The 26,200-nt window shown below is 33.6% G+C and overlaps 1 protein-coding gene across 2 annotated transcripts in view; it reads left to right on the forward strand.

Annotated features, from left to right (window-relative positions):
- Nucleotides 1–19,998, forward strand: part of east (enhanced adult sensory threshold) — a 56,236-nt gene extending 36,238 nt beyond the window's left edge. For both annotated transcript variants that reach the window (XM_069828252.1, XM_069828254.1), the window contains 4 exons: nucleotides 389–564; nucleotides 2,757–2,980; nucleotides 8,516–8,829; nucleotides 15,414–19,998. In XM_069828252.1, coding sequence (XP_069684353.1) covers nucleotides 389–564; nucleotides 2,757–2,980; nucleotides 8,516–8,829; nucleotides 15,414–17,193 — 2,494 coding nt within the window. In that variant the 3' untranslated portion in view covers nucleotides 17,194–19,998. The remainder of the gene's footprint in view (nucleotides 1–388; nucleotides 565–2,756; nucleotides 2,981–8,515; nucleotides 8,830–15,413) is intronic.
- Nucleotides 19,999–26,200: the final 6,202 nt, after the last annotated feature.

Raw genomic sequence — 26,200 nt, forward strand, 5'->3', positions numbered from 1 at the left:
TAGAAAAAGATTTAACAGATCTATCGGTAAAGAAGAAAGTAAAATGCATTCCTTCTTCTTCTTCCCTTCAAGTATTAGGCCAAACGGCCTGTTACGATCTCACAGTTGAATTTTCAATCTAAAATGCATTCCAGATGATCTAAAAGTTCTTCAAAGTATTAAAAATGACCAAAGAATGCCGAAAAATATACATATAAAAATGACCTATTAGTTCAAAAACGTCGAAAAATTAAAAAAAATGCAATATAAGAAATTAATTTTTTACGTTGATATTAACATAGAAAGGATTTCAATATTAATAGGCATCGTCCTAATGTGAATAATAAGAAGATGACTTTTCATTAACATCCGCCCCCTAGTTATAACATAACCTTTGTTTTGCTTGCAGCACAAAGCAGAGTACTAATTTGGTAATACCAGAGAAAAGTTCATCATTCTCCATACACCCAGGTCGTTTGTGCTCTGATGTATGCAGCTATTGTTTTGGCAAGTTCGGCTCTCTGGATACTCCGTGTCATGTGGCACAATTGAAGAGTACTGAACGACAGCAAAAGATACTTCAGGGTATGTAACAGTTGAATAGTGATATCTGTAAATAAAATTCTTTCATTTTTTTTTTTCGACTTCTCCAGATGCTAAGAGTTATTTCTCTACAGAGAAGTTCTGATTGCTTACACAAAGCTTTTCTTCAGTTTTCTCGAAAGTAATACAGTAAAACCCTGATAAGACGCTGTTCAAGGGACCGGGTGTAAAACGCGTATTAACCGGAACTGCATATTAGGTGGGTATACTAATTTTGACTTATAATCTTTTCGCTGTAAGAAAAATCCTAATGTAAACAATAGCACGTGACTGAAGTGAGGCTTCATTGGCCGCTGTTTGGCGCCATAGATTCTCAGTACGTGTTCCCGCCTACTGTTGTACATTCTGTTTCATGTTAAACATTTCCCGTTACTCATCAAGTAGGCCTAACCTCACTACTATGCATTCGTTTGCTTAGGAGACATTTACTTTATAATTATTGCAATTAAATTATTTTTAAGTCTTACATCTTCACAATGGGCAGTTGAGGGTACAGAAGCCATACTTCAGTACCACGTGCTTACGTGAACAACTAGGAGCTCAAGTGACGCCAGCTTGTTACAAGAACAGACTACCTCGGTATTACTGTTCATCCGTGTTCATAGTAAATAACAAAATATAAAAGTAGCTTTTGTTTTACATAGCGTTTTACATATGAGTGAAGTTAAATGTTTCATCGTATTTAACAACTAGAATTCAATTTTTTATTTTCAAATAATACAAGATTATGGTTTCCAAATACGAACTATATTTTCCTGTGTCATGTGAGTGTTTCGACTGGGAGCCAATGACGGGTATGACAGCAATGTGCTTATGTTTACAGTAGGATTTTTCTTACAGCGAAAACAGTATATATACAGTATCTATTAGCATTTTTCTTTATTGAAATACATGATTCATGAAAGGTAATACAGTTGTACTCCATTATATAATTACTATACTCTACGTCAAAGACATTTACAATATGTACTGTACTTAATTCTTTCGAAAAAGGCCATTTATAGTTTTTTTCTGTGTGTGTGTTCTCCAAGTCCTCATGTTTATTACACTTCAGTTTCTGCGATTACATCCTCCCAACGTCGCAGCTGTAGTGATTGAGTCGCGATTTTTTATTATCATTCTTAATATTGATGATGGGATTCCTAATGCATCAGGGAGTTGTTTCTGAGTAAGAGTACTGTTCTCATCGTACTTTCGTAAGATTTCCAATTTTTGCGACACAGAAAGCGCTTTTCGTTTAACACTCATTGTAATCCCATTCACGTACACTTCAATACACAAAAGGACATCAAACTGCCCAGCAAAAATTTCCAAAATTTTATTACGGCCGAGTGAGGAATGTTGTTTGAGAGAGAGGGTTAGCAAGAGGGTGAGATATTGTACGAGTAACTATGTAGGCTTCAACCACGCAGATAAGGAGTCGAATAAGGGAGCTTAACAAGAGGGTGGGGTATACTAAGGTATGAAGTATGAAGGTTTAAATGCGCAAGTAAAGGGTCGAATACCAATACTTTTCAGGTTAATGGCAGCAGTGAGTTCAAAGACCAAGATGTTTCATTGCTGTTACAGTACATGGCTGAAAATTACATCGAAAATATTCCACAAAATCAGCGTATTATGCGGGACTAGAGTGCAACAAACGGGGTATTTTATAAAGGCATTATATATGAAATGTGCAGGGACCGGACAAAAAAAGCGTATTACATGGGATAGCGTAATAATTGGGCTCGTCTTATCGAGGTTTTACTGTAATTTCAAGTGTAGTGAAACCTTAAGTACAGACAATTTAGAAAATGTTACCAATGCCAAAGTAAAATGGAATTGCATATTTAAAAAAAGTTTTAGTTTACATTGAAAAATAGGCTAAATCTGCACGAGAGAAATAAGCAAAATAAAAAAAAAAGTGTGATAGACAGTACGTTTCACATATTTTTTTTAATAAACATTACATTTTCTACCCTTCATGGTAAAGGCATTTTGTTCATTTTGGCTTCATAGAGCTGTATGGAGTAGAATACATTCATAATTATTAAATTATGGATCCTAAAATTTAATTATCTTAAGATTTGTTCTTAGAAAATAAATATTTTTGTCATCTGAAAACAAAATGAGAATATTTATAATTTTCTTCTGTTATACATAGTGTTTCAGATTCTTTTTCTGTGTTTGTTTAGCGGAAACACATCTGACAGCTGATTCATGCCTGTGTGATGCATGCTTCCGTCATGTTGATCGTAAAGCAAACTGTCCATCGTACAAACCAAAAAAGCGTGGACAGCATCACCGCAGCACTGCTGCACTGAAATCAGTATGCTGTGTCCAAGGCTGTTCACAAATTGCTCACCATCATGTCAGAAGGAAGTGGCTTATCAAGTTGAAACGGAGTATTGCTAAAAAGGTATTGATTAGTATTCAGTGCTGTGGTCTGTCACAGTAAAATCTTTCTGTGTGTGTTTTTTTTGCATCATAGTATTTATGATAATCTCACTGGTTTCTAGAGCCCCGTTAGAAAGTTTCTGTGAACATGTGTTCAATTGCAAATACTTATTTCCAATTTCCAGATGTATATCATTTTGAACCAGGTTTCTATAGGTTTACCAAATTTTTGTTACAAATGGAAAGAATATGTGCCCACGCTATCATTGTTCTCCCACTTAATACGGTATGGAAAAAAAAAAGAATTGTGACCTATACACTACTGGCAGTATGCTAGAAACAACTTCTCTGGACCAGAGTCCGTGGATATCCAGAGTACCGCAATCCCTTGCACCAGAAATGCCGACAAATCAGCCATTGTATTGTAGCGCACGCTATTTGACATATACAGTTGTAAGGGAATGAATATAGCTTATGTAGTCTAAATCAGAGTCAAATATTTTTAATTTTAAGGGCCATGGACACTTTCCTAAATTGAGTTTTGCTTTAAATGTTCCTATCCCAAGCATGTTGAATGGAATAACAATGGCGGTCAATTGCGTTGCTGTGGACCTTCAACTGTCTCCATCTGTAGCCTTATCAATTAATGTTGCATGGGTAGTTGTGGACGTGCTCTACAATCATTTGTTTCACCTATAGAATTTATACTTTGCAGCCATCTGCATTTAAAAATCAAATTAAATCTATAGATTCCTCTGAAATCATAATCTTGGATAATTGGGGTACAGACGTATCATTGATAAGTCATTAATTATTTTTATGTTCTTTTTTTTAACAAAATGATAAAAAAAACTTTTTTCAACGTTAATCTCACTAGAGGTTTTGATTTATCTAGAGAAAATAAAAACTCGAGTGGGATTTAATTGACTTACATGATTAGAAGAAAGTATATGAAGATTAGAAGAAATAAAGTACTCTAATATAAAATATCAATTGACTTATTAAATTCTATTTCACTAATGTTAGCTTCACCAAAACATTTGAACAGAGCCACCATTTTCAGTTGACGATCGCAAAGCATGTTTTATAGTACTGTAAAGAATTTGCAGTTTGAAATGTTGGCAAACAAAGAAACAAATGGTAGGGAGGTGATAAAAAACGGAAGAAAGTATATGAAAATTAGAAGAAATAAAGTACTGTAATAAAATAAAATGGGTATTAATTGACTTACTAAAATTCTGTTTCACTAATGTTAGCTTCACCAGAATGTTTAAACGGAGCTGCCATTTTTAGTTACTATCTATGCAGGAAACAAATGACGATCACAAAGCATGTTTCATAGTACCGTAAAGAATTTGCATTTTGAAATGTTGGCAAACAAAGAAACAAATGCTAGGGAAGTGATAAAATTGTAGCGATAACAGCCATTATTGGTTGAAACATCCTTTCGTTCTGTTTTTTTGGTCAAAATTAGTATGACGTAGTAAAAGTATATGTTAAGAATTTGCATTTTGAAATGTTGGCAAACAAAGAAACAAATGCTAGGGAAGTAGTAAAAGCAAACATATGCTAGGGAAGTGATAAAATTGTAGCGATAAACAGCCATGATTGGTTGAAACACGTCCTTTCGTACCGTTTTATTGGTCAAAAGTAGAATGACGTAGAAAAGTGTAATAGATTAAAAGACACAAAAATATTATGCATATCTAAGAAAAATACCGGTATCATTTAAATTTCTATGTTACAAACGTACCCTTGTGATTTAATTAAATAATGCTTTTGCGAGCATTTTTTAAAATTAACAAATATTAGGCCTACTACCAATTGTAAGAATCAAATTGTTATAATATACAATAATTGTTGAATAATGGATCTATGTTCACATGGACTGTTTTACTCAAGATAACTTCAAGAAGAAGCTTCTTAAACGAATTAAACTTTGTATAAGTAGCTTCAATTTCTCCATTAAAATATATAGCACCTTTCCTGGCACTTTATACATACAAGTGAAATTTTGTTTTAACATTCCCGTTTTTAGGGAATGATATCATCAGAAGTCCTGAAAGAACTACCATGAAAGCAATGTACTTGAGTCCCACTTTTAAGGAAAATCCTAATTTCAAAGAATACTATACATTTTGATGGATTTGCAAATACACAACCAGTGTTAGTGAAATACCAAACCTGATCCAAACACTTGTGATTAATGTGTATGATTACATCAGTGTAACACTAGTAGAGAGATACTGATACATTTTAATTAGTAATATGCATTATTGAGATAAGTATGCTTGTAAAATTGTTATTGTGGTTTTGGAAAATATATAGTCCCGTCGCTCTAATTTCCGGCAGCCAATCGCGTTGCAGGTCGGCTACATTTAAAATGTGTGCGTCTTGTGATTTGCTGAGGAAAACTTATTCATTTCTTAAGGCTCGATAAATACTTAATATAATCGCCCGCCATTTTGGCTCTTTCGTTGGCGTTCGCAGAAAGCACACGAAGACGTTATTTGCCGCTCAATTATTTGCTGAATTACAGTGCGTTTGATTTATTATCATAGGAGCTACGACATGATAATGTTTAACGGTGTAGCAAATAGATTCCTCGTATGGTAGCTCGGCAACGAAAGAATAAAAATGGTGAACGATACTACCTACTTAGACTTTATAGAGCCTTCACTTCCTAAGACGTAAGCAAAGAGGAGGAGTCACACCGGGAATAACAGCGTCGCGGCTATAGTATTGTGTATTTGAAAATCTTTATTGATATTAGTGTGTGTTTGCTAATAGTACATTTAAGATTATGTAAATTTAATATAGTTACATGGCCTAAGAGTGTTTTAATTTCTAGTCTCATGGCCAGTTTTTCCAAGTAATGTTTAATTTGGCGTAACAAATGTTAAATTAACAGCTGGTTTATTTTTAACGTTTTGTTAAGATGTTTTCCATTTTTCCAACACAATTTTGTTTAAAATAACCTACACTTAACTTTAACTGTCGTTAATACTATTCTAACTACTCAACAGCAGTTGGTAATGATTTTGCATATGTAAGACAACTTCTTATTGGCTGATATTATTATTTAAATTCTGTACTGTAGAGTAAGTCATGAAACATGTATAAAATCGTAACCTGTTACAGTTGCCATGATTCATACAGTACAGAGAGTTGATAAATGAAAGTTGCATTGACTACTATTGAATAATAATTATTATTATAAGTATGGTTATATTTTATAATGCTAAATATGAATTTCTGTTTAGAAAAATCTCAGTATTATGACCACTAGGTGACAATAATTACACGAATGTGTATGTAGTCAACTGTACACAAAACCCCGAGGAGAATTCCGTATCATATAAAATTCTCTAATTCAGGTCCATGTATAAATTATTTGTAATTTCGTCCTAAAGAAGCAATTGCTGCTGAAACATTTTATTATTTACTCACTGCGTATTTTGAAGCACTATTGACATCGGCTATAGTTGAAGAGCCAGTAACATAGAATCTAGAGTTAATAGTAGCTGGTGAATTGGAACAAGTGGCCTATTTCTGTTTGTAGGATATTCAAATCTGACTTCAATTTCCTGCCACGTTGAGATCGCACATTTCCTCAATGTTAAATGGATAATAGCTAAGCATCGAAATAAGCGTCAGTATGATAATCAGTTGACTTATAAAGATTATCTTCCGTATATTATTAGCCTACTGGTTCATTAAATCATTTTTATATCTCACCAAGCATCTTTAGCCTAACGAACCAGTAAAACTATCATTAAATTTAGTGATAGAAATTTCCATCTTTAAATTTTTAATTATTCATTAGTTGCAATATAAAATGGCGGAACGTTTCGACGCAGAATTGTTATATCTGGAACTGCTCGAAAATTAAGAGTCAAATGGAGATAATGTTAACCATTTAAAAACCGATCATTTTGAAAATTAATTGAATGACACAAAAATTCACAAAAGATACTGCGTCACGAAGATCGTGGTACCGGTACTCAAAATTTTAGAAAAAACTGATCATAGGTTAGAATATCATAAAAACGGCTGAGACAAAGTTGAAACTAGTCAACTAGGTAACATACAACTGAGTTTTATTTTAAGACATGAAAGTGATTAGCCTATTATAACTACATACCGTTACCTAAGAAATATTAGTAAATTAATACATAATGTGCATTTGAAACATAAAAAAACTTAATTGGTATATTAACTTTCATTTATTAGAATTATATTATAGCTAGCGATAAGATATGTTTGCACTGGCTTTAAAACAGAAGCGAAAGAGCTGGATTCTTGGAATTTATAATAGTTTTCTTTCCGATGGAAATTTAATTTTCCAGCAAGATAATCACCCCGCGCACACCGCCATAAACATTCAAAGACGGTTCACGGAAAAGCATGAAAAAAGAGGAGGATTGAAAAATATCGAGACATCCCACCTCAAAATCCAGATCAGTTCTGGGATCAAGTTCTGGCTACCTGAGAAGATTTCGCTAAGGATCAGAACTATTTCCGCGATCTGGTGGACTCAATGCCCCGAAAATGCCAGGCAGTGATAGACGCCGGTGGCATGTGGACAATGTATTAGATCCACATGTGTATTTCTTTTATTTTTCTTTAATTTGTGTGTTTATCTTAGTTTTATTTCGGGAAGAAAAGTGATCTCCCAAAAGTTTTTTAAATTCTCCTAGTGAAGCCAGAGTTGCGAAATAATTTGTTCCACTACAGAAAATTAAAAAAATGAAGAAAGGTAACATGTATAAAAATTAGTTACATTAATAAAAAAAATTGTTCCCGCCAAGAATCGAAGACGGGGCCCTGGAATGGCATGCCAACTCGCTACTGACTGCTCCACCGGAGAGTCATGACGTGATTAGCGCGACGAGGCACATATAGCTGCTGGGCTTGAAATCTGCGGAGACAGCGCACACTGTATTATAAACGTATTCGTGTAAATATTTTAATGTTCAGTACTAGTTAATGTTTCATTTGAACTGATTTACTGAAGCTTGGTGAAACCGGCCCTTACTCTAAACATTCCTCAAAGAGAAACGTAACATGTTATTTTCACAACTTTTGTCTGAACAGCTGTGGTGTTATCCGCCATGTTTAACTGTTTGTTAAATGAGTTAACAGCCTGAAATCCTACATTTAAAGTTAACAAATGGTTAAGAACTGTTAAGCCAAACTGGTGTTGAAGAAATGGAAAAACTGTATTTAACAAACTGTTGAAGGTTTAACAGTCGTTAAGTGTTCTAACAATACTTGGACAAACCGGCCATCAGTCTTTCCTTTCTTATATTGAGTGATAACCCCCTTTAAAAATAAATCTGAATTTAAGGGAAAAAAATTAGAGATTTCTATACAAGGGGTTATACTTTTTTCTTTTATTATTATTTTTAATGTGTTTCTGAAATGATGGCCTTCACTCTAGCAGGATTTGTTATTTTCTTTAATCATGTTGCTAATTTGGCATGGTATCCAAGCATATTCTTTGTACATGAAATTTTGCATGGAGGACTATTCTAATATCTGGTTTTATCTGCAGGTTCCCATTGACATGGATAAGATGCCTCAACATTTGCCTTTCCCATTATGCCCAAAGCATTACTCCTGGGTTGATTACTTCATGGTATGTGGAATTTGCAAACGCCGACTCACCCGCAACCACATGTACCCTCTTGGACCAGAAGTACACGAGTTGAACACTGCTCTTGCTAGTGATGGAATTCCTGTGCAACTGTCAGATAAACTGTTCCTGTGCAAATTGTGTCGTTACTTTTCGTCTGTGCGACTGAAATACAAAGATCCATCTCTGCTGGCTGGAAACCATAAACTGTTCTTTCAGGGCTACAGAAAAAGGTAAAAGCCTATTAATACATTTATTGATTTAATCAGCAGGCTTCAAACTGTGGATTGTGACAATATGGCCAGCCATAATTGATCTCTAATAGAGATAGTCACTTTTCTCAAGTGTTGCAGATTTTGAGGTTTGTTTATGATACAAACTGAAATTGTTGTTTTCAATAGCAGTTTGAAAATTTGGTCACTAGGGGGCGGATGTTGATGACATAAAATCCACTTAAAATGATCATTAAAATGCCCTTAAACTAGTGGAAAAATGACATTTAAAATTAAAAGAAAATGACATTTAAATATTATTCACTGTACTTGCACCAGAACATCTTAAAAATTAGTCACCATGTTTCAATGTCTGCCCTGCAAATCTCGGAGAAAGCAGGCAACTTCCTGGAATTTGGCTAAGATAAAGGAAAAGAACATGCAACAAAATGAAGGTTTTAAGGGAAAACTATAGATTTTAATGAGAGTTTACAATGTGTTTCAATCATGGGTGGTCCATGTCAATGCCTTCATTCTCCATCTCCTCCTCCTTCCATGCTCCACTTTTGTTACCAGACCTTCCACATGAGGGAGTGTGAATGACAAAACAAATTGTGGGCGTACCATGCATTCTTGCAAGCTTTGTGTTAAAAATACTGTTTACTACAGTAGACATCCCCATTTTATGGTAAATCTTCTGATTCAAAAACTTTGATTTATTCGAGTTCAAGCTACTTCGCAGATTGAAGAGTGATTAGCTGTCAGACAAGGACAGTAAAATATACAAGCTCCGGCATATATAATCGGTTTACAAGCAAAACACATTAAGTTAAAAATAATACTTGTGAAGAAAAGGCATATATAATATTATGTATATTGTGTGTAAACTTAGAATTGGGAAATTACTCATAAAGAGAAATAAATTACTAAAAATAATATTTTGAGGATTCAGTTTTGTCAAGAGCTTTCAAAACGCCTTTTTCTCAGAGGTAGTATTATTTACGTAATGTGTTTTGCTTGTAAGCCGATGATATTGTCATTATGTCACTAAAGTCACATAACTACCAGCCTTCCTGCACTCATTTCTCTGTAGATTTTTGTTTTTGTACCTACTTTAAATTGGATAAGCCTATATTGTGAATTAATAATATAACTATGTTTATATGCTTCAATTTATTGATTTGTTCGATTGTTACAATAAAATTATAACTAATTGAAACTGAAGCAACAAGACTTTTTTTAAATAAAATGAAATAAAGTGCCAAGTATTTCATAGCACTTGATTAGGCACGAGTAAAAGTTAGTTGTTTAAAAGTTATAGCAGCTGGTTTGTTATTATTTATTTATCTATCTATATATTTATTTAAACTTACCATACATTTCATGGTCTGCCCTAAGACAAAGTATACTAATCGAGTAAATATAATATAAAAATGTGTTATTAAATAATTCATTCATAGTGTTCTGCCCGAGAGCAGGTCTTTCACTGCAAACCCAGCAGTCTCCAGTCTTTCCTATTTTCTTCCTTTCTCTTAGTCTCCGCATTTGTTCCATATATCTTAATGTCATCTATCATCTGATATCTTATGCCCTGAACTCTTCTCCCATTCACCATTCCTTCCAGTGCATCCTTCTGAAGACAGTTTCTTCTCAACCAGTGACCCAGCCAATTCCTTTTTCTCTTTCTGATCAGTTTCAGCATCATTCTTTGTTCACCCACTCTTTCCAACACAGCTTCATTTCTTATTCTGTCAGTCCATTTCACACACTCCATTCTTCTCCATATCTACATTTCAAATGCTTCTAGTCGCGTCTCTTCACTTCGTCGTAATGTCCATGTTTCTGCCCCAGACAATGCTACACTCCACACAAAGCACTTTGCTAGTCTAGTCTCTTCCTTAGTTCTTTCTCCAGAGGTCCGCAGAAGATGCTCTTTTTTTCTATTAAAAGCTTCCTTGGCCATTGCTATCCTCCTTTTGACTACCTCATTTAGAATTGCCAAGTTTACCTTCTTTACTTTTCCTGTATGACCATGGTCTTCGTCTCGTTGGCATTTATCTTCATTCCATACTGCTCACAGCTATCATTTAGCTTAAATAGCATATCACTGAGTATCATCTCCTCTTCTGCTATCATCGCCATATCATCAGCAAATCTTATGTACTTTATTCTTCTTTCTCCTACTATCACTCTTCCCATGTTCTGAAAACAGTTCTTCATCCCTCCTGCCAGGGCAGGTTCGGAGGAACACGCATCACTAGATTTGTAGGTTTGACAATGTCATGCTTGCACATTATTGGCTGTCGAGAAACGTAAGGAGATTTGGACTCCACTGTACTGTTTATTTGCTGCACTTGAAACGTCATGTATTCATTATTTTTAGAAATAGTTTCAAGGGTGTTTTCTAGTAATGTGTCCAGAGTAATTTTTCCTAGATTTCATAGTTTTATCATTGAGATTATATAATTATTAAATTCCTTACTTATATTGATGTTTAGTTTTGCTTGCTTCTAGCAGGATGTCTGCCTTTCTGTTGTTGATATCTGTATTAATGTTTCATTTCGATAGTTTCCTTTTACTTACTTACTTACAGCTTTTAAGGAACCCAGAGGTTCATTGCCTCCCTCACATAAGCCCGCCATTGGTCCATATCTTGAGCAAGATTAATCCAGTCTCTATCATCATATCCCACCTCCCTCAAATCCATTTTAATATTATCCTCCCATCTACGTCTCGGCCTCCCCAAAGATCTTTTTCCCTCCGGCCTCCCAACTAACACTGTATGCATTTCTGGATTCGCCCATATGTGCTACTTACCCTGCCATCTCAAACGTCTGGATTTAATATTCCCAATTATATCAGGTGAAGAATACAATGTGTGCATTTCTTTCTCCAATCTCCTGTAACTTCATCCCTTTCAGCCCCAAATATTTTCCTAAGAACTTTTTTTAATACAGTTAATTCCTCTTCCCCCCATTTTTACCATAATTCTGCAATTCCTACATTAGTGTTGTTGTCTGACTAAGAGTAACTAGCTATTTTCCATGAATCTCTTTTCTGCTGCTCTAACTATTGATTAGTCTGCTGCTTTGATATTAGAAAGGTTCACTGCCATGTAGAACAGTAGGAAGAGCCAGAGTGTTGTATAGTTTGATTCTAGTTTCCCTTAATGCTGCCCTTGGTTTAAATATGCTATTTATTATGACTTGTTACTTTTTTTAATTGTGTGGCTTGTTATTGATATCCTTCTCTCCCTTGTATTAGCTGTTCCTAAATAGTTGAATGTGTTTACTGGCAGTGGATTAAGAACAATAAAAAATCTTAACATGGCTTTCTTCAAAAGGTAAGATTGGTGCAATAATTTCTATCATGTCCTGCTTCCAACACCTCCAGTAGGCCACACCATACTTCCAGGAAAGCTGACTGCGTGAGTCCAGAAAATAGAGCAAACTTGGGATGCAACTTAGCTATAGATATTGCTGAAAATGTTGCCTATTTGCACATTTGCATTCTTGACGCCTTTATAAAAAATTGTTTTCACTTGGAGAAATGTAATGTTTGAAATATATATTATTTTTCTCCACATATTGTCCTTTAGTTTCTCTAACATGTGGGGATTATTTTTGTAATCACTGTCTTTTTAGGTTTCTCCATCTAAACTTTCAGGGGTCAAATTAGAGTAATGCAGTGCTTATAGCACGACACTGATAACTTTATCTTCAAGCATCAAGCTGCAGCTGTATAGGCAGTAGCAGAGTCCTGTTGGAAGAAAGCAGAAGGTCAAGGTTTTGAATAAGTAGATTCAGTTTTTGTTACCTGCATCTTTCAGAATTGTGTCCCTAACGAAAAACAGATGTCATTCTTTGAGCACTTAGAGCATAGCACACATCAGAATCTTAAAAATTCGTCTTCTTTCTTTTCTGACTCTGTTTTTATATACTCGTCATACATAAGCACTCATTCCTGTAATATATACTTAGAGTTTACCATTATAACGTGAAAAAACATTTTAACTGAAGACACATATTACGATGCAGTGACCTTCCAATACCTAATCCAAAAACACAAATTTGAACGAAAGCACAGTTTAGTAACTCCCAAGATGGATGAGAATCAGAACTAAATGCTCAATATGCTCTAATATCTGCACTTGTGGGTGGCATTCTCAGAACCTGCCTGCTTGTTGTGTGGGATCTGTTAGCAGCAGGACATGAAGGAAATAATTATGATGTATTTCGGAAGATACTCTTCTGTATCTGACATGATTTATATTAATTGTATTGTATTAAAAAAACATAAAAAAAAACATTTTAACTTAATGCATTATCATCCTCTGAATTCTCCTTTTGAAAATTCAGAGAACTACATCAAAACTAAGAAACATTAAGGAGACACTCAACTTAAAATTTCTACACTAATTTACGTGACAGAACTAAATCAATACGCAGAATTCTTCCCCTATTCATTGAGAAGTCACAGTCAAATGCACAAAGCCAACAAATAAAAAATGATAATTAAAAGTAATATTGCAATTAATGATTGATTAAAAATTGAAATATTTTTTATTTTGAAAAGTATTGGATCTAATGAGCTGAAATTTTGCATGTTACTTTCCATGTGCATATTAAACTTTTTCTCCAAATTTGAAAAAGATTGGTCAAATAGGAAAAAAGTTCCAAAATATAGTCGTGTCCCCTTAAAGATTATATATTACAGTTATATGAACACTAATAAATATAATATAATTATTAAAGAAATTAGTAATAGACATGTTTTGGAGATGCTTCTCCATCTTCAGTGACTATTTACCATGACTAATGGTTCAGGTGATCGAACCGCATTGTTGCTTGGCTTAAAGGAGACTGACTGAGATGGGGGAAAGAACAGAAATGTAATTTCTTTAATAATTATATTATATTTATTAATGTTCATATAACTGTAATATATAATCTTTAATGTTTCTTATCAAATTTATGAACACTGTATAATTGACCTAACATGTGTGTTTTATCTTTAAATATGAAAAAAAAGCTAGTGAAGAAAAATTGGTCAATTTTTACTACGACGTACATCTTAAAATAGAACTTTTAAATAAGAAAAATTTGGTTTAATAAAACCTGCTTAAATGAGGCCTTTCAAAAAAATGGTAATTTCTGTTCTTTCCCCCATCTCAGTCAGTCTCCTTTAAGCCAAGCAACAACGCGGTTCGATCACCTGAACCATTCGTCGTGGTAAATAGTCACTGAAGATGGAGAAGCATCTCCGAAACATGTCTGACTATTACTAATTTCTTTAATAATTATATTATATTTATTAGTGTTCATATAACTGTAATATATAATCTTCACTGTTTCTTATCAAATTTATGAACACTGTATAATTGACCTAACATGTGTGTTTTATCTTTAAATACATCAAAACTAGTCAGTCAAGTAAAATAACACCACAATTTAAATATTAACACAGTGAAGTCATTTATTTTATTCAAATAACTTAATAATTCATCAGTGATATTAAGTGTTAAGAGAGTGTAATCAAGAATGAAAAAAAAAAAAAACTTTGATTTATTTTAAACACACTCTAGTGTTTTTGTTCTTTTGATTACACTTATTTTGGATTTATCAATCAAATGCACTCTTTCCTGTCATTTCTCAGATGGACTTATAAACTCTGTGGTGGCTGTGGTGTCATTGAAAAAATCCATAGTGACACTTCTGGCAGACAACGTCACAGTTGGGGGTTTTTCCAGAGTTCTCCCATTTTTCCCCAAATTAGGCATTTACATCATTCCGTCTCCATTTTGTTATCATTCCATAGCATTCCTCGAATGGCAGCTGGTGACACATGGAGAGTACTGGCCTAGGGACAAGTGACGTTGCCTGCTCGAAACCTGGGCACACAGAGAGCCTTAGTGTGGTCAGCGGGTGTGGGTTTGGGAATGCATCACCAGAGGGTTAGCGCAATAGACCTTAACAGGTCGCATTGCTGAGCCACAGTGCCCCTCTCCGTTAAATTCAGTTCAATTCAATGACTTATAAAAATTGAAAAATTGTGCACCATGGTTTACTTATTACAAAAAAAGTGTTTAAGTATTATTTTCCAGGTTATTTTCATCATGAACAGAGTGAATATAAAAAGAAATATAGCAGAAACGCTGTGTAACATTATAAAAAGCAATTTTGACTTCAAAAATGACAAAAAAAGATCTGTAAATTATGTATTTCAAAAATAGGGAGGGGGACACAAACAGAACTTTTAAATGCATGCCTAAAACTTCTATCTAAAGGCAGTAGAGTGGTATGTCATCAATATCCAGGCCCTGATCATATCGTTATACCATCGTCATCATTGTCATCTTCAAGTTATAACCCCGAGTGACATTTTATAATGCCCAATTCTCTTAGAGGTGTTCCCAGTGTTCAATAATTTCTTAGCTTGTTCAACAAAATCAATTTTGGCATTTGAAGAAAATCTGTATTATTCGAGTTATAGTACACCTTCACTTATAGCATTAGGAAGTTGAAGTAACAAGTTTTTGATCAGTCTTACAGTATTTCACCTTAGAAAAATATTAAAATAATTTTTATTTGTATTTTTTTAAACAGGATTCTCCATTTCCATGATATAGAAGACGTGGATGATGAAACAACAGAAGAATCTCCTAGGAGAAAGAAAGTTCGGAAATCCAAAATTTCATCAACTACTGTCAGAGCAGATAGTGAAGACGATAGTGGGACCAAATCTAAATATGAACCAAGTTCTCAGTCAGAGGAGCAGCCAGGAGACACCTTTAGTACAGCAGTTGCTGATGTAAATCATTTTGGTGACACTCCTATTGACAGGTCAGGTGCTAGCACACCAATGATCGACTACAGTAGTTTAGGTAATGGAACTTCAACCTCAAATACGGTTTCATTTGATGATGTTAGTTCATCTCGGAAGCAATCCATAAAGTTGGAGCGTGTGAAACCAACAAAGTTAAAGTTTAAACTAAGCAGTGGAGGAAAAATCGGCAGCTTGGCTTACAGTCACAGTGACGGACAAAACAGTGGGCCCATCCTTCTTCCAGAGCGAGATGGCCTCGAAGTTACTCCAGTACATGATTCGCTGAGCAGACCATTCTATCCTGGGCAGGAAGAATTACCACTTCATGCAGACTTCGAGTTCCATGGCAAGAAACAAGAAGAGAATGTAAACAAACGAACTGATTGGGAGAAGTGCACAGCTACAATTCAGTTTGATAAAGACACGAAGAGTTTATTTCAGCAACTTCAGCGTCCTTACGGCAATCATTCGAGCTTCTTCCGTCACCTTATCCTTCTGGAAAAGTATTGGAGGTCTGGAGAATTGACTCTTGCTCCTAATGCTACTTCCAGAGCTATGAACTATATTAACAGTGTTCAGAACCGTATTCGTGCCTATGAAGGTCATTCGTCATCTTCTTTTGTTCACCTAAGTTCTCCTTTCTCGTCTGCAAGTCACTCTGCCACCATTTCACCAGCTCCTCCGACCACACCAGTACCTATCATCGATCTCCCCCTGAAACGAAAGACAGGAGGTGGAGTTGCCGCAGGTCCTGATGGTCCGTCTCGATCTATAACTATTACTGGGATGTCTGGCATGAGTATATCACCCAGACCAGTTACATTCTCTTCCGTATCAACTATCAGTCCCAGTGCAGTTTCATCTACCCAGTCTCGTATGCCGGTGTTCACATCTTTCTCGCATCTCCCTACTTCCTCTGCATCTCGAAAAGTGGTTGTGGACACTACAGCAACATCGTCTTCATCGGGAAGTCACTTTCAGCAGAACAGAAGGATACCGAACATTCTCCAAGTTACAGCAGGTGGTAAATCTTTCTCCATAGTGCCTGGTTTGTCGCAGATACGTCAAATTCAAGCAATTCATCAACAACAGTTTCAAAAACAACAGCAGCAGCAGCAACAAAAACAACACAGTCCCAGTCCCACATTTGAGCCTATGATTTGTGATGTTCGTTCGTTAGCAACTGAAAATGGTTCAAGTTTGTGGGAAAAAAATGTAACCCATCCCAGCAGCAAAAGCTCAATGCAGCCGCAACCAAATATATCTGTGTCCTTTTTACCAAAGACAAACTCGACAGTTCAGTCCTCTGCTGCTTCTCTAAAACCTTGTACAATTGTGACTCCAACTGGTATCATATTATCTAGGAAGCCAGAGATCAGTGTTACGGCTGTTACAGAGAAAAGAGAGGTTAGTTTGAAACCTAAAGTAATTTCAAGTAGAAAAGAGAGTGTTTCCAAGGTTAAAACAGTGTCTGAGTTGATGAAAGTAAAACCAATTTTGGAAAAGAAAGAAATGTCAGTTTCAGACATAAAGGACAGTTTGCCGAAAACAAAGTGCTGAGCCTGAATGCCTTGATGAGTACTGCATTACAAATCAGATCAAGTCGTGGCCCAAATTCAGTGTTTTAAGACTGTAAAGCAAACTATTTTTAGATTTGGGTCGCAGACTACAGTTCTGACTTGGTTGGTTTGTAATGTGGGAGACATTAATCATATGAGCATGTTTCATGCTTAGTGTTTATCAGGGTGTTGTCAATTCTACAAGTTATAACGTTGCATATGTGATTAAGATCATATACATTTTTTGTTTCAAAGGAAATACCTGAGAACAAAACCTCTACATTTCTTTAAAGGCAATTGGCAAAATTCTGATGTTTGAAAGGTAAGACCGAGAGTTTCAGTTTCTATTTTCAGAAACTTTTTATGAATAGTTTATCAGAGTGTGTGTAATATTGAAATCATCTTGATGGTTTTATATCATACATTGACTATTTTGAGTAATTACCTAAGTTCAGTGAAATGTTGTGTTAAGATAGATTACCATAAACATATATAATTGTTAATATTATTTTTTTTTGTACTTTATTGCCTCAGTCGAGTTCTGTTTGTAAAATCTGTTTTATTCCCTTCAGCTTGATTAGTCATCACTTAGTGTGTATTCTAAGATGAATCAGGTGATGTTGAAAATTCTTAATTAAAAAAAAAGTTAGTGATTACTCTGGCAATCAGTCCAGACTTTTTTAATTTTCATAATATTACATATTTATATGGTTGATTTGCTTAAGTTTGTTATGAATACATGAATGTATATATACCTGCACATATATTTTGTTGTGAAGAAGATTTTAAAACTATAAATAGACGCTCTATGAAGAAGCTTAATAATAAGAAGACCCCTGCACAATGCACATCTCCCAAAGTAATTTTTCCTGAAATTGAGTGCTTTAGTTTCTATACTTTTCTAATAGCAGAAATATCTCATGGAGTTAGGTATTACAGCTCATTGTGAAGCTAAAGAAACCTTTGTGCTTCTTGAAACAGAAATGAATGTAATTTTATTGCAAAAATTTTTATACAACATTAACATGACTGGTTTCACAGTTATAGTACTTCATAATGAAGGAACTATCTAAATGTGAAGAAGAAAAATAGTGTAGTTCACAAAATAAGTTAAAAAACATAATAATTTGAGGACTTAGGAAAATGTTCAAGTGATTAATAGTAATGTTAATTTTTTGTATTATTTAATTCTTGAATCTTTACAATTTTATTGCCAGCCCTTATTATGAAGACGTAATGAATGGGACTACAAAATGGAGTCTTAGTTTGAAACATTAATATTCATGTAAGATAATAAGAGTACAACTGGTAATATATTTATGATATTTGAAACTTAAAAGTTTTAGTTGACATTGCAGATGATTGCTAACAGTATGACTGGCTAATTTGCATAGTGTGACACCTTGAAAATGCCTTACAAATGATACAGCTTTCATGACATATATTTTTAGATTTCCTGCACAAAGATGACAGTAAACAGTCCTTATACATGAATGGATACATTTCACGAAAATATACCATGTTTCTTCAATACTGATATACCGAAAATTATAAAAGAATTAGCCAGGCTTTTTTTAAGGGTCATTCCATAACTGTATATCTGACGAAATTGAGCTTAATTTAAATATTCATAATTATAAATTTTAAAATATATTTGCTTTGCAGTTAAATTTTTTTTGTTGTATTACAGGATGAGTCAGGAGGAAAGGTACATGGTTTGAGGAGTGATAATATTGGTGATTCTAAACAAAAAAGTTTATATGAACATATGTCCTGTTCTTAACGGTTTCGGAGAAACAGTGTGGAACGGAAAAAAGTGCAGGTGGTAGTAAATTAAAACATTGTTACTTATGTTCCGTTTAATTGTGTACTTTTCTTTACAGAACATGTTAAAAAAATCCACTGTCAACTTTAATGTACTTTGCAGTTCTTGTAGACAGTTGCTCCGTTGCTTATCTGAGCTGATTCGAATGTTCCTTTACTTGAGCACTAGCATGGGAAATGCGAGTGAAAAGTTCGTCCCTTGTTTACACTTTGCACTTGTAGTCAATTCCACATACAGTAATCCAATGGAGTAAGATCGGGTGACCTTGATGGCCAAGAAATGAGTCCACTGCGACCGATCCAAAGTCCAGGATATGTTTCATTGATCCTACTACAACTTAATGTCGTTTTGGTTGTGTCCTCATGTGAGTGCTGATGAAGGACATGAGACTGATTCCCGTGATTTTCAAACAGCTGTGTGTCAGATATTGTTAAGAACAGGGCATATGTTCATATAAACTTTTTTGTTCAGAATCACCAATGTTATCACCCCTCACACCTTGTATCTTTCCTCCTGACTCATCCTGTATGAGAACCTTAGAGAGTAGTATTCAGAAAATATCAGATCTCTGCCACAAACTTAAGGGAGGGGGAGAAAATTTCCTGAGTGGCTGAATTGTATCATACCTGTAGAGTAAAGGTGTAACAGGATTTGTATTGTGAATGCATTAAGTGAGATTAATACAAGGCTTTATTTATCAATCTTGTTGGTTCAAGCAGTGTTTTACTTCTTGGCTACTAAGCGTCCTGCATTTGATGGTGCCCATACTTCGTCTCAGCTTCCTAACACTTGTATAAAATCTTACCTTATACAAGATGCTGGAAATGTCGTCTTTCCTCTGCTAAACAGCCATTGTATTGAGAAAGCATATTCTGATTAACTGGATTAAGTTCGGCTAGTTTTCTTTGGCCCATCCAATGAGTAAGGATCTGATTTGTAAACTTTGCGATTTTGTTGGCGTACGTTCAAAATTTGCTCTAATTTTGTAATTTTGTCTAGTTTTTCCTCTGTTAAAAATGAACATTTTCACTTTTTTTTTTTTTTTTTTTTTTTTTTTTTTTTTTTTTTTTTTTTTTTTTTTTTTTTTTTTTTGTACTGAATCAGTAGATCAAAATCTTTGCACAATATCGTGAATTACAGTTCTGTTAGGAGGCAGTTGATCAGGAAATGTCTTCATAAATTTTGCACGTACAGAATTAGCTGATTCATATTTAAATAACATTTACTTACTTACAAATGGCTTTTAAGGAACCTGGAGGTTCATTGCTGCCCTCACATAAGCCCGCCATCGGTCCCTATCCTGAGCAAGATTAATCCAATCCCTACCATCATATCCCACCTCCCTGAAATCTGTTTTAATATTATCCTCCCATCTACGTCTCGTTCTCCCTGAAGGTCTTTTTCCTTCAGGTCTTCCAATTAACATTCTATATGCATTTCTGGATTCAACTATATATTTATTAATAAAAAATGTGTTACTCTAAAGTCAGCTGTCTAACCATCTTCGCAAATGAATGCATACTGCTATTAGATTGTTAGGAAACAGGTTCAGATATGAATTCTGTGGCTTCAAGGCAAAATGTGATATGTAATTTCTTGCAGATTTTTAGGAGCAAGCATTTAAAGTTTGAACGACTGTATAAAATCGTAGGATCATGTTTCATAACAATGGCTTAGAGAGAAAAAAATAATAGAAATATGCATGTTATCTTTTACCACAATAAAGATACCATCAAGATGCACAACATATCGCAAAATCTCATTTTCGCCAAAAAATTGACATATCACCTTCTTTCTTGAAATCACAGAATTTTCAGGCAACTGGAGTTGGGGTTGGAGTTGAAGTATGGGTGCTGCCAGCTGTGGCACGCTTGGTAACTAGATTTAAAACACTGTGTGAACAGACAAAATTTATAAATAAAGCCCTGTAATATTATTTGAATCTGAAGAAATTTCTGGAATGGACTACAAGAAAAGTCTGGAAATTGCTCTATTTCAATAAAAATGTTATTACTGTGACAAAAAAAAAAAAGGCAACTTTAAGTGCATTTCAAATTATTTTGTTATTAAAACGACCTAGTTTTACTTGAGCACTATTGACGATCTTTTAAATAAAACTCTTTAAAAGAAAATAAAATATGGCCCTTCTTGTTGAATAATTTTGTTATTTTTACTTTGCAAGTAATTATTGACTTACTGCTATACAAAAGATCTTATTTGGCCAAACTCACATTTTTTTTTTTTTTTATTTCATAATATATACAGTGAAACCTTTTCAAATCAGAACCTCAATAATACGGAATTCTGTCTATTTTGGAACAATTTATTGGTCCTGGCGAAATTCGTATGTATTATGTGTAATAAAACGGAAGCTGTCTCCTACTGTTCAAAACAGAAATAATATTTTAGACACACTACTTTAGTGTGAACTATATTTTGAAACAGTATGTGCTTTCAAGGAATGTACAAAATACGTAGGTCACTAAGATAAAAACATGTTTTCTTTGCAAAATTTTAGAGGGTGCGAGGGTGTTTGGCCTGATGGTCATAAATTTTATCACCCTGTTGACTAAGCAGACAAGTCCCTTCAAAGATTTTCAATGCTTCACACCCGTATACTGCTACAATGGGTAGAACACACATGTAATGATTTCGTGATAAAAAAAAAAGTTGCTTAAAAATATGGCAATATCATAAGTGATGAAGTAGAAGTTATCGAGTTAAAGGAAAATGAAAAACAAAGCATATAGGAAATAATGTTGAAATTCAGTTGTGGAGAACTCAGGTGTAACACTTTGAAAAATAAAGACCATATCATGAGTGAGTGGCTTGCAGTCAATAATGATGGCATAGAAAAGAAACAAAAAACAACTGGTTACACAGAAAGAAATGAACTGTTGTGGGAGTGGATTCTTACTGCCCTTTCAAAGACCATGCCAATTTCTGGATCTATTCTGCAAAGCAAACCCTTGAACTGGCAAAGAAATTAGATAAGCCAGAATTCAAATAGATAATCGATTAAATATTTTGATCGATCGAAAGTACTAGTTATTTCAGAATGTATATATGTCTGCATTTACTTCATGGAACTATCCTTTATGTTCAAGCCTTTGTATTTATATTGCAAGTTGTTCAATGCTGTATCCAGTATCCATTTATTTTGTGTTGATAATGTATTTCAGTATACTTGAACATTATCCTTTTCTCTTTGAAAACATTGAAAAAGAATCTGTATTTGTTTCGTTTAATTTTTATAATTGTTTCTGTTTCCTGATTGAAAGTATCTGTCAGAAATTCTGAGTTGCGAGAAAATTCATTCATTCATTAAAACATTTCTTCCTACTTTGAGATTTTTCACGGGTAACTTCATACGTTGAAACGAGTTTATTTATTGAATTCAACTTTTTTTTTATGTAAAACTTGTTTTTTCTTGCAGCAAAATGTTACATGTAGATCTATGCTCCAACATTGTTCATTTCATGATTAACTTTACACTCGAAAGTCAACTGCTATAACATTAATTTTCACATATGAATTTTTACGTCATATTTTCATACAAATTACAAAATCATCGTGTAATTTTAAACTTACTGAAATTACATCTAGATCAAAATAGATATTGAAATAAATAATTATTGAAAATTATTGTTCTCTATAAACCTATTAACAATATATCATTTAGTAACGAAATATAATAATAATAATTATTATAATAATAATAATAATAATAATTTGTGCTGTGACTTGATATCTCATACTTCGTAAGGCATTCTAAAATGTTCATGCTTAATTATTAAAGAAACTGTCTTGTTCTTTCAGAAACCTTATGTTTTACTAGATATTACTGATTGAAGTAAGTTATTTATATTTTTAGTTTAATTCCAAAATGAAATTAATTTTCTGAATAGCTTTCTTCACAAAATATATGTGCGTTATTAAAACCTCTGAAATGATTTTAAAAATGTATTCTAAAACACTCTTAATTAAAATGCAGGTCATTAAGATCATAGCCTTCGGTCAAAAACATAGATTTGAGCCTCAAATCATTTGGTACTGAATTGAAAAAAGAATTAATTATCCAGAAAGTTTTATTGTAATTGTATCATAATATGAGCTTAAACTGTTGTGGAGGTGGATGTTTTGTCTCCTCTCATTTGAAGGTATTGACATTGATGTTCAAAATGGTGGTTTGCTCAAGCTTAAAATTATGGGGATCTTCTTAAGAAGACAGGAAACTAATTTTTGAAAATGTTAACGTCTGTAATTTTTTTTTCTTCCATGATTCTTGTTTTCATAACTGAAAATAAAAACGTCTCTTGTGAGCATATCTGGAGTTGTAAAAAATTGAAAGTGTGACTTTTTGTGAACTTTTGATTTTATAATTTTTTGGGTACCGTAACATGGGGTAACTTTGCACCTGCAGGGGTAACTTTGCACCATTTATGAAAAACTTTTTATATAGGTCTAGGGGTGTTTACGTGAACCAAATTTATCTGTTCATCACTTCCACCAATAGATGGTATATGTGTACAGTATTTTTCCACTGTTCGTGGTCACAGAATCTGTTTATGGTATTTCTGTACCTTAACAACAGAACGTGTGCATAATTTGATTAAAATATAGATCAAATTAATTATCTTTAATCACAGATGGTGTGCACAATCTTAAGATAAGTTATACATGTATCTGTTCCTTATTCATGCATTTAGACTTTCTAGTTTCGTTTATGCAGCTGTTTTGTCGGAAAATGGTGTTACAGAATAATTTTCTAATCAAAGTGAATTTGAGACTAAATTGGGGTTACTTTGCACAATAACACAAACGAGATTTTTTAAATTTTAATTGCATTATTTTGATTTGAGAACCTTCCATGAAGTTTAAAAATGCTTACTATAATTCACACTTTGCATTACAGCTAAATTACTTGAATTTGTTTCTCTTTTTATTACATATTAAAGTCATATATGGTCTCTCACTGCCAAACTTGGTAACAATCTGCAAATATGCCAAAGGAAAATGCTGAGAAAGATACAATGCAAATGATTTGAAAGGGACAATATTATGGAATATGAATGGGAGGAAGTAATTGGGAGACTAAATCCACCCAAGAAATTATCAAGAAAGGGCTTGCTTATATTCCATTTCAGAACTTGGCACAAAATAATACGTATAATTTTTTACAGTTATTCATGTGCTGTTGCCTCGACTTGTCATTTGAAAGAACTAAAAATATTTTTTAAACAACATTTTAGAACAATGTGACCACTTATATTCAAATTTTGTGTAGTTTTTTTTTTTTTTTTTTTTAAAGTTTTGTCCGTGTTTATAGCAGTTTTTGAATCTGTGTTCCCATTTTTTCTGTTCTTGTTACAGTATATTTCATTTTTTAACACGTATGGTGCAATGTAACACCAGCAGTGGCAAACTTTGTACCACTCCTCTTAAAACTCTGGTGGTGCAAAGTAACCCCCAACTCTGGGTAACTTTGCACCAATTTTTGGCAGATTATAAATTTCAAAAGACATTTATTTTCGAAGATATGACTAGCTAAATACATTCCCACATGCCCCTAGAACGTATAAAATAAATGCCCATTTCAAAATTAGACATTTAAAGACTACATACAGACTGAAAACAAATTTTTAACTAGAAAATGGTGCAAAGTTTCCCCATTACGGTACTTAAAATAAAAAAGATAAAAAACATTCATAAAATAGATTTAAATCTTGAATGCATAGAAAAATCATTTTAATAGGTATCTTTTCATTTGAAATTTAAACAAAAGAAATTCAAGATCTGGAAAAGGAAAATTGAGATTAACTATTTAATGTAAATGGCATTCATAGATCTTTTTGTTATACTTTATTCAAAGTAATCACATGGATATGATAAGATTTTCTCAGTGTTATGTTTCTTCGATCCGGTAATTACATGTTATAAATATGTAGTGGTTTTTATGTCTTAATTTGAATTGATTTAAGTCATGAGTGGAATTACAGGGCACATTTATAGCATCTGTCATGTGTAACATCGACTTATGAAATTAGTGATCATTGTGAGTTGGTATTCTGTTTAATTCAGCACCTAATGTTAATATACAATATATCTATTCAGGACACATCTAAGTTTTGAGAAGCTTGATCAGGAGAGTGCCTACATTGCATAGTAATATACCATAATGTACATTGTTTTCATGCAACATACTATAATCTGCTTACATTATTTTTTTAGAAGTTTGTACAATTGTTGAAGGAAATGTTACATGTAGATATATACTCCCAATAATATGGGAAAACCAAAACATTTTTAAAAAATAATTTATAATACTGTAATTTATGATTAATATACATGAGAGGTGATGTGATATTGATGGTTGAAAGTGCTGGGAAACCTGTTGTAAGGTCTTGTTTGAGGTTGCGACTGTCCTCTAGTGGGTGTGTGCTTGTGTCTTGTATGCTCTGTGGCCCATCAAGAACATGCAGCTTTTTGGTGTCTGGAGCCCCGTTTATAAAACATTTTATTTAAATGCGTATTTTTTAATACATTAAAACAATTTGTTAGGGACTGAAGACGCTCAGGAATAGTGGTTTAATCAGAAGAAAGCAATAAGCCTTTTCATATCAAATTAAATTGGAGGAGAATGTTAATGTGAACATTTATTATTCAGTTGGTATGCGGAATTGTTTTATTCTTGTATAAAGTTATATGTTAAGTACCAAAGGTTCACTGTAGGGTGTCGAGGTAGCAAAAATCTTGTTGACATTGAATTTGGTTTTTAATCTGTAACTGTCAAGTCCTAAAGTAACCATATTGATTTTCCATAAGCATGATACACAAAGCCTAATGACTAAGCAGTACAAAGGAAGATGTAAAGATACCTCAGTGTAAACTGTGTGAATACAATAGAGTGTTGGTTATATGAAGTGGCATGGAATAAAGTTATTTTACTAAACAAAATAACTGACAAAGAAAATAATTGTCGAACAACTAATGTGTATAAAAACTAAATATTTTTCTAGTCCCTTAAAAATCATTTCATTTTTATGTGTAGCTTGTCTTCTGTTATGTATGAAAGTAATAAGTTGCACTGGAACATTGGGTTCATATTTTTCATTAAAAAAACAGCCATACTCAGCTGCACGAATGGAAGACGTAAATTCTTGTATAGAAGCAAGATCATTGT

Source organism: Periplaneta americana, chromosome 6 (genome assembly GCF_040183065.1).
Source record: "Periplaneta americana isolate PAMFEO1 chromosome 6, P.americana_PAMFEO1_priV1, whole genome shotgun sequence".
Taxonomy (NCBI): Eukaryota; Metazoa; Arthropoda; class Insecta; order Blattodea; family Blattidae; genus Periplaneta; species Periplaneta americana.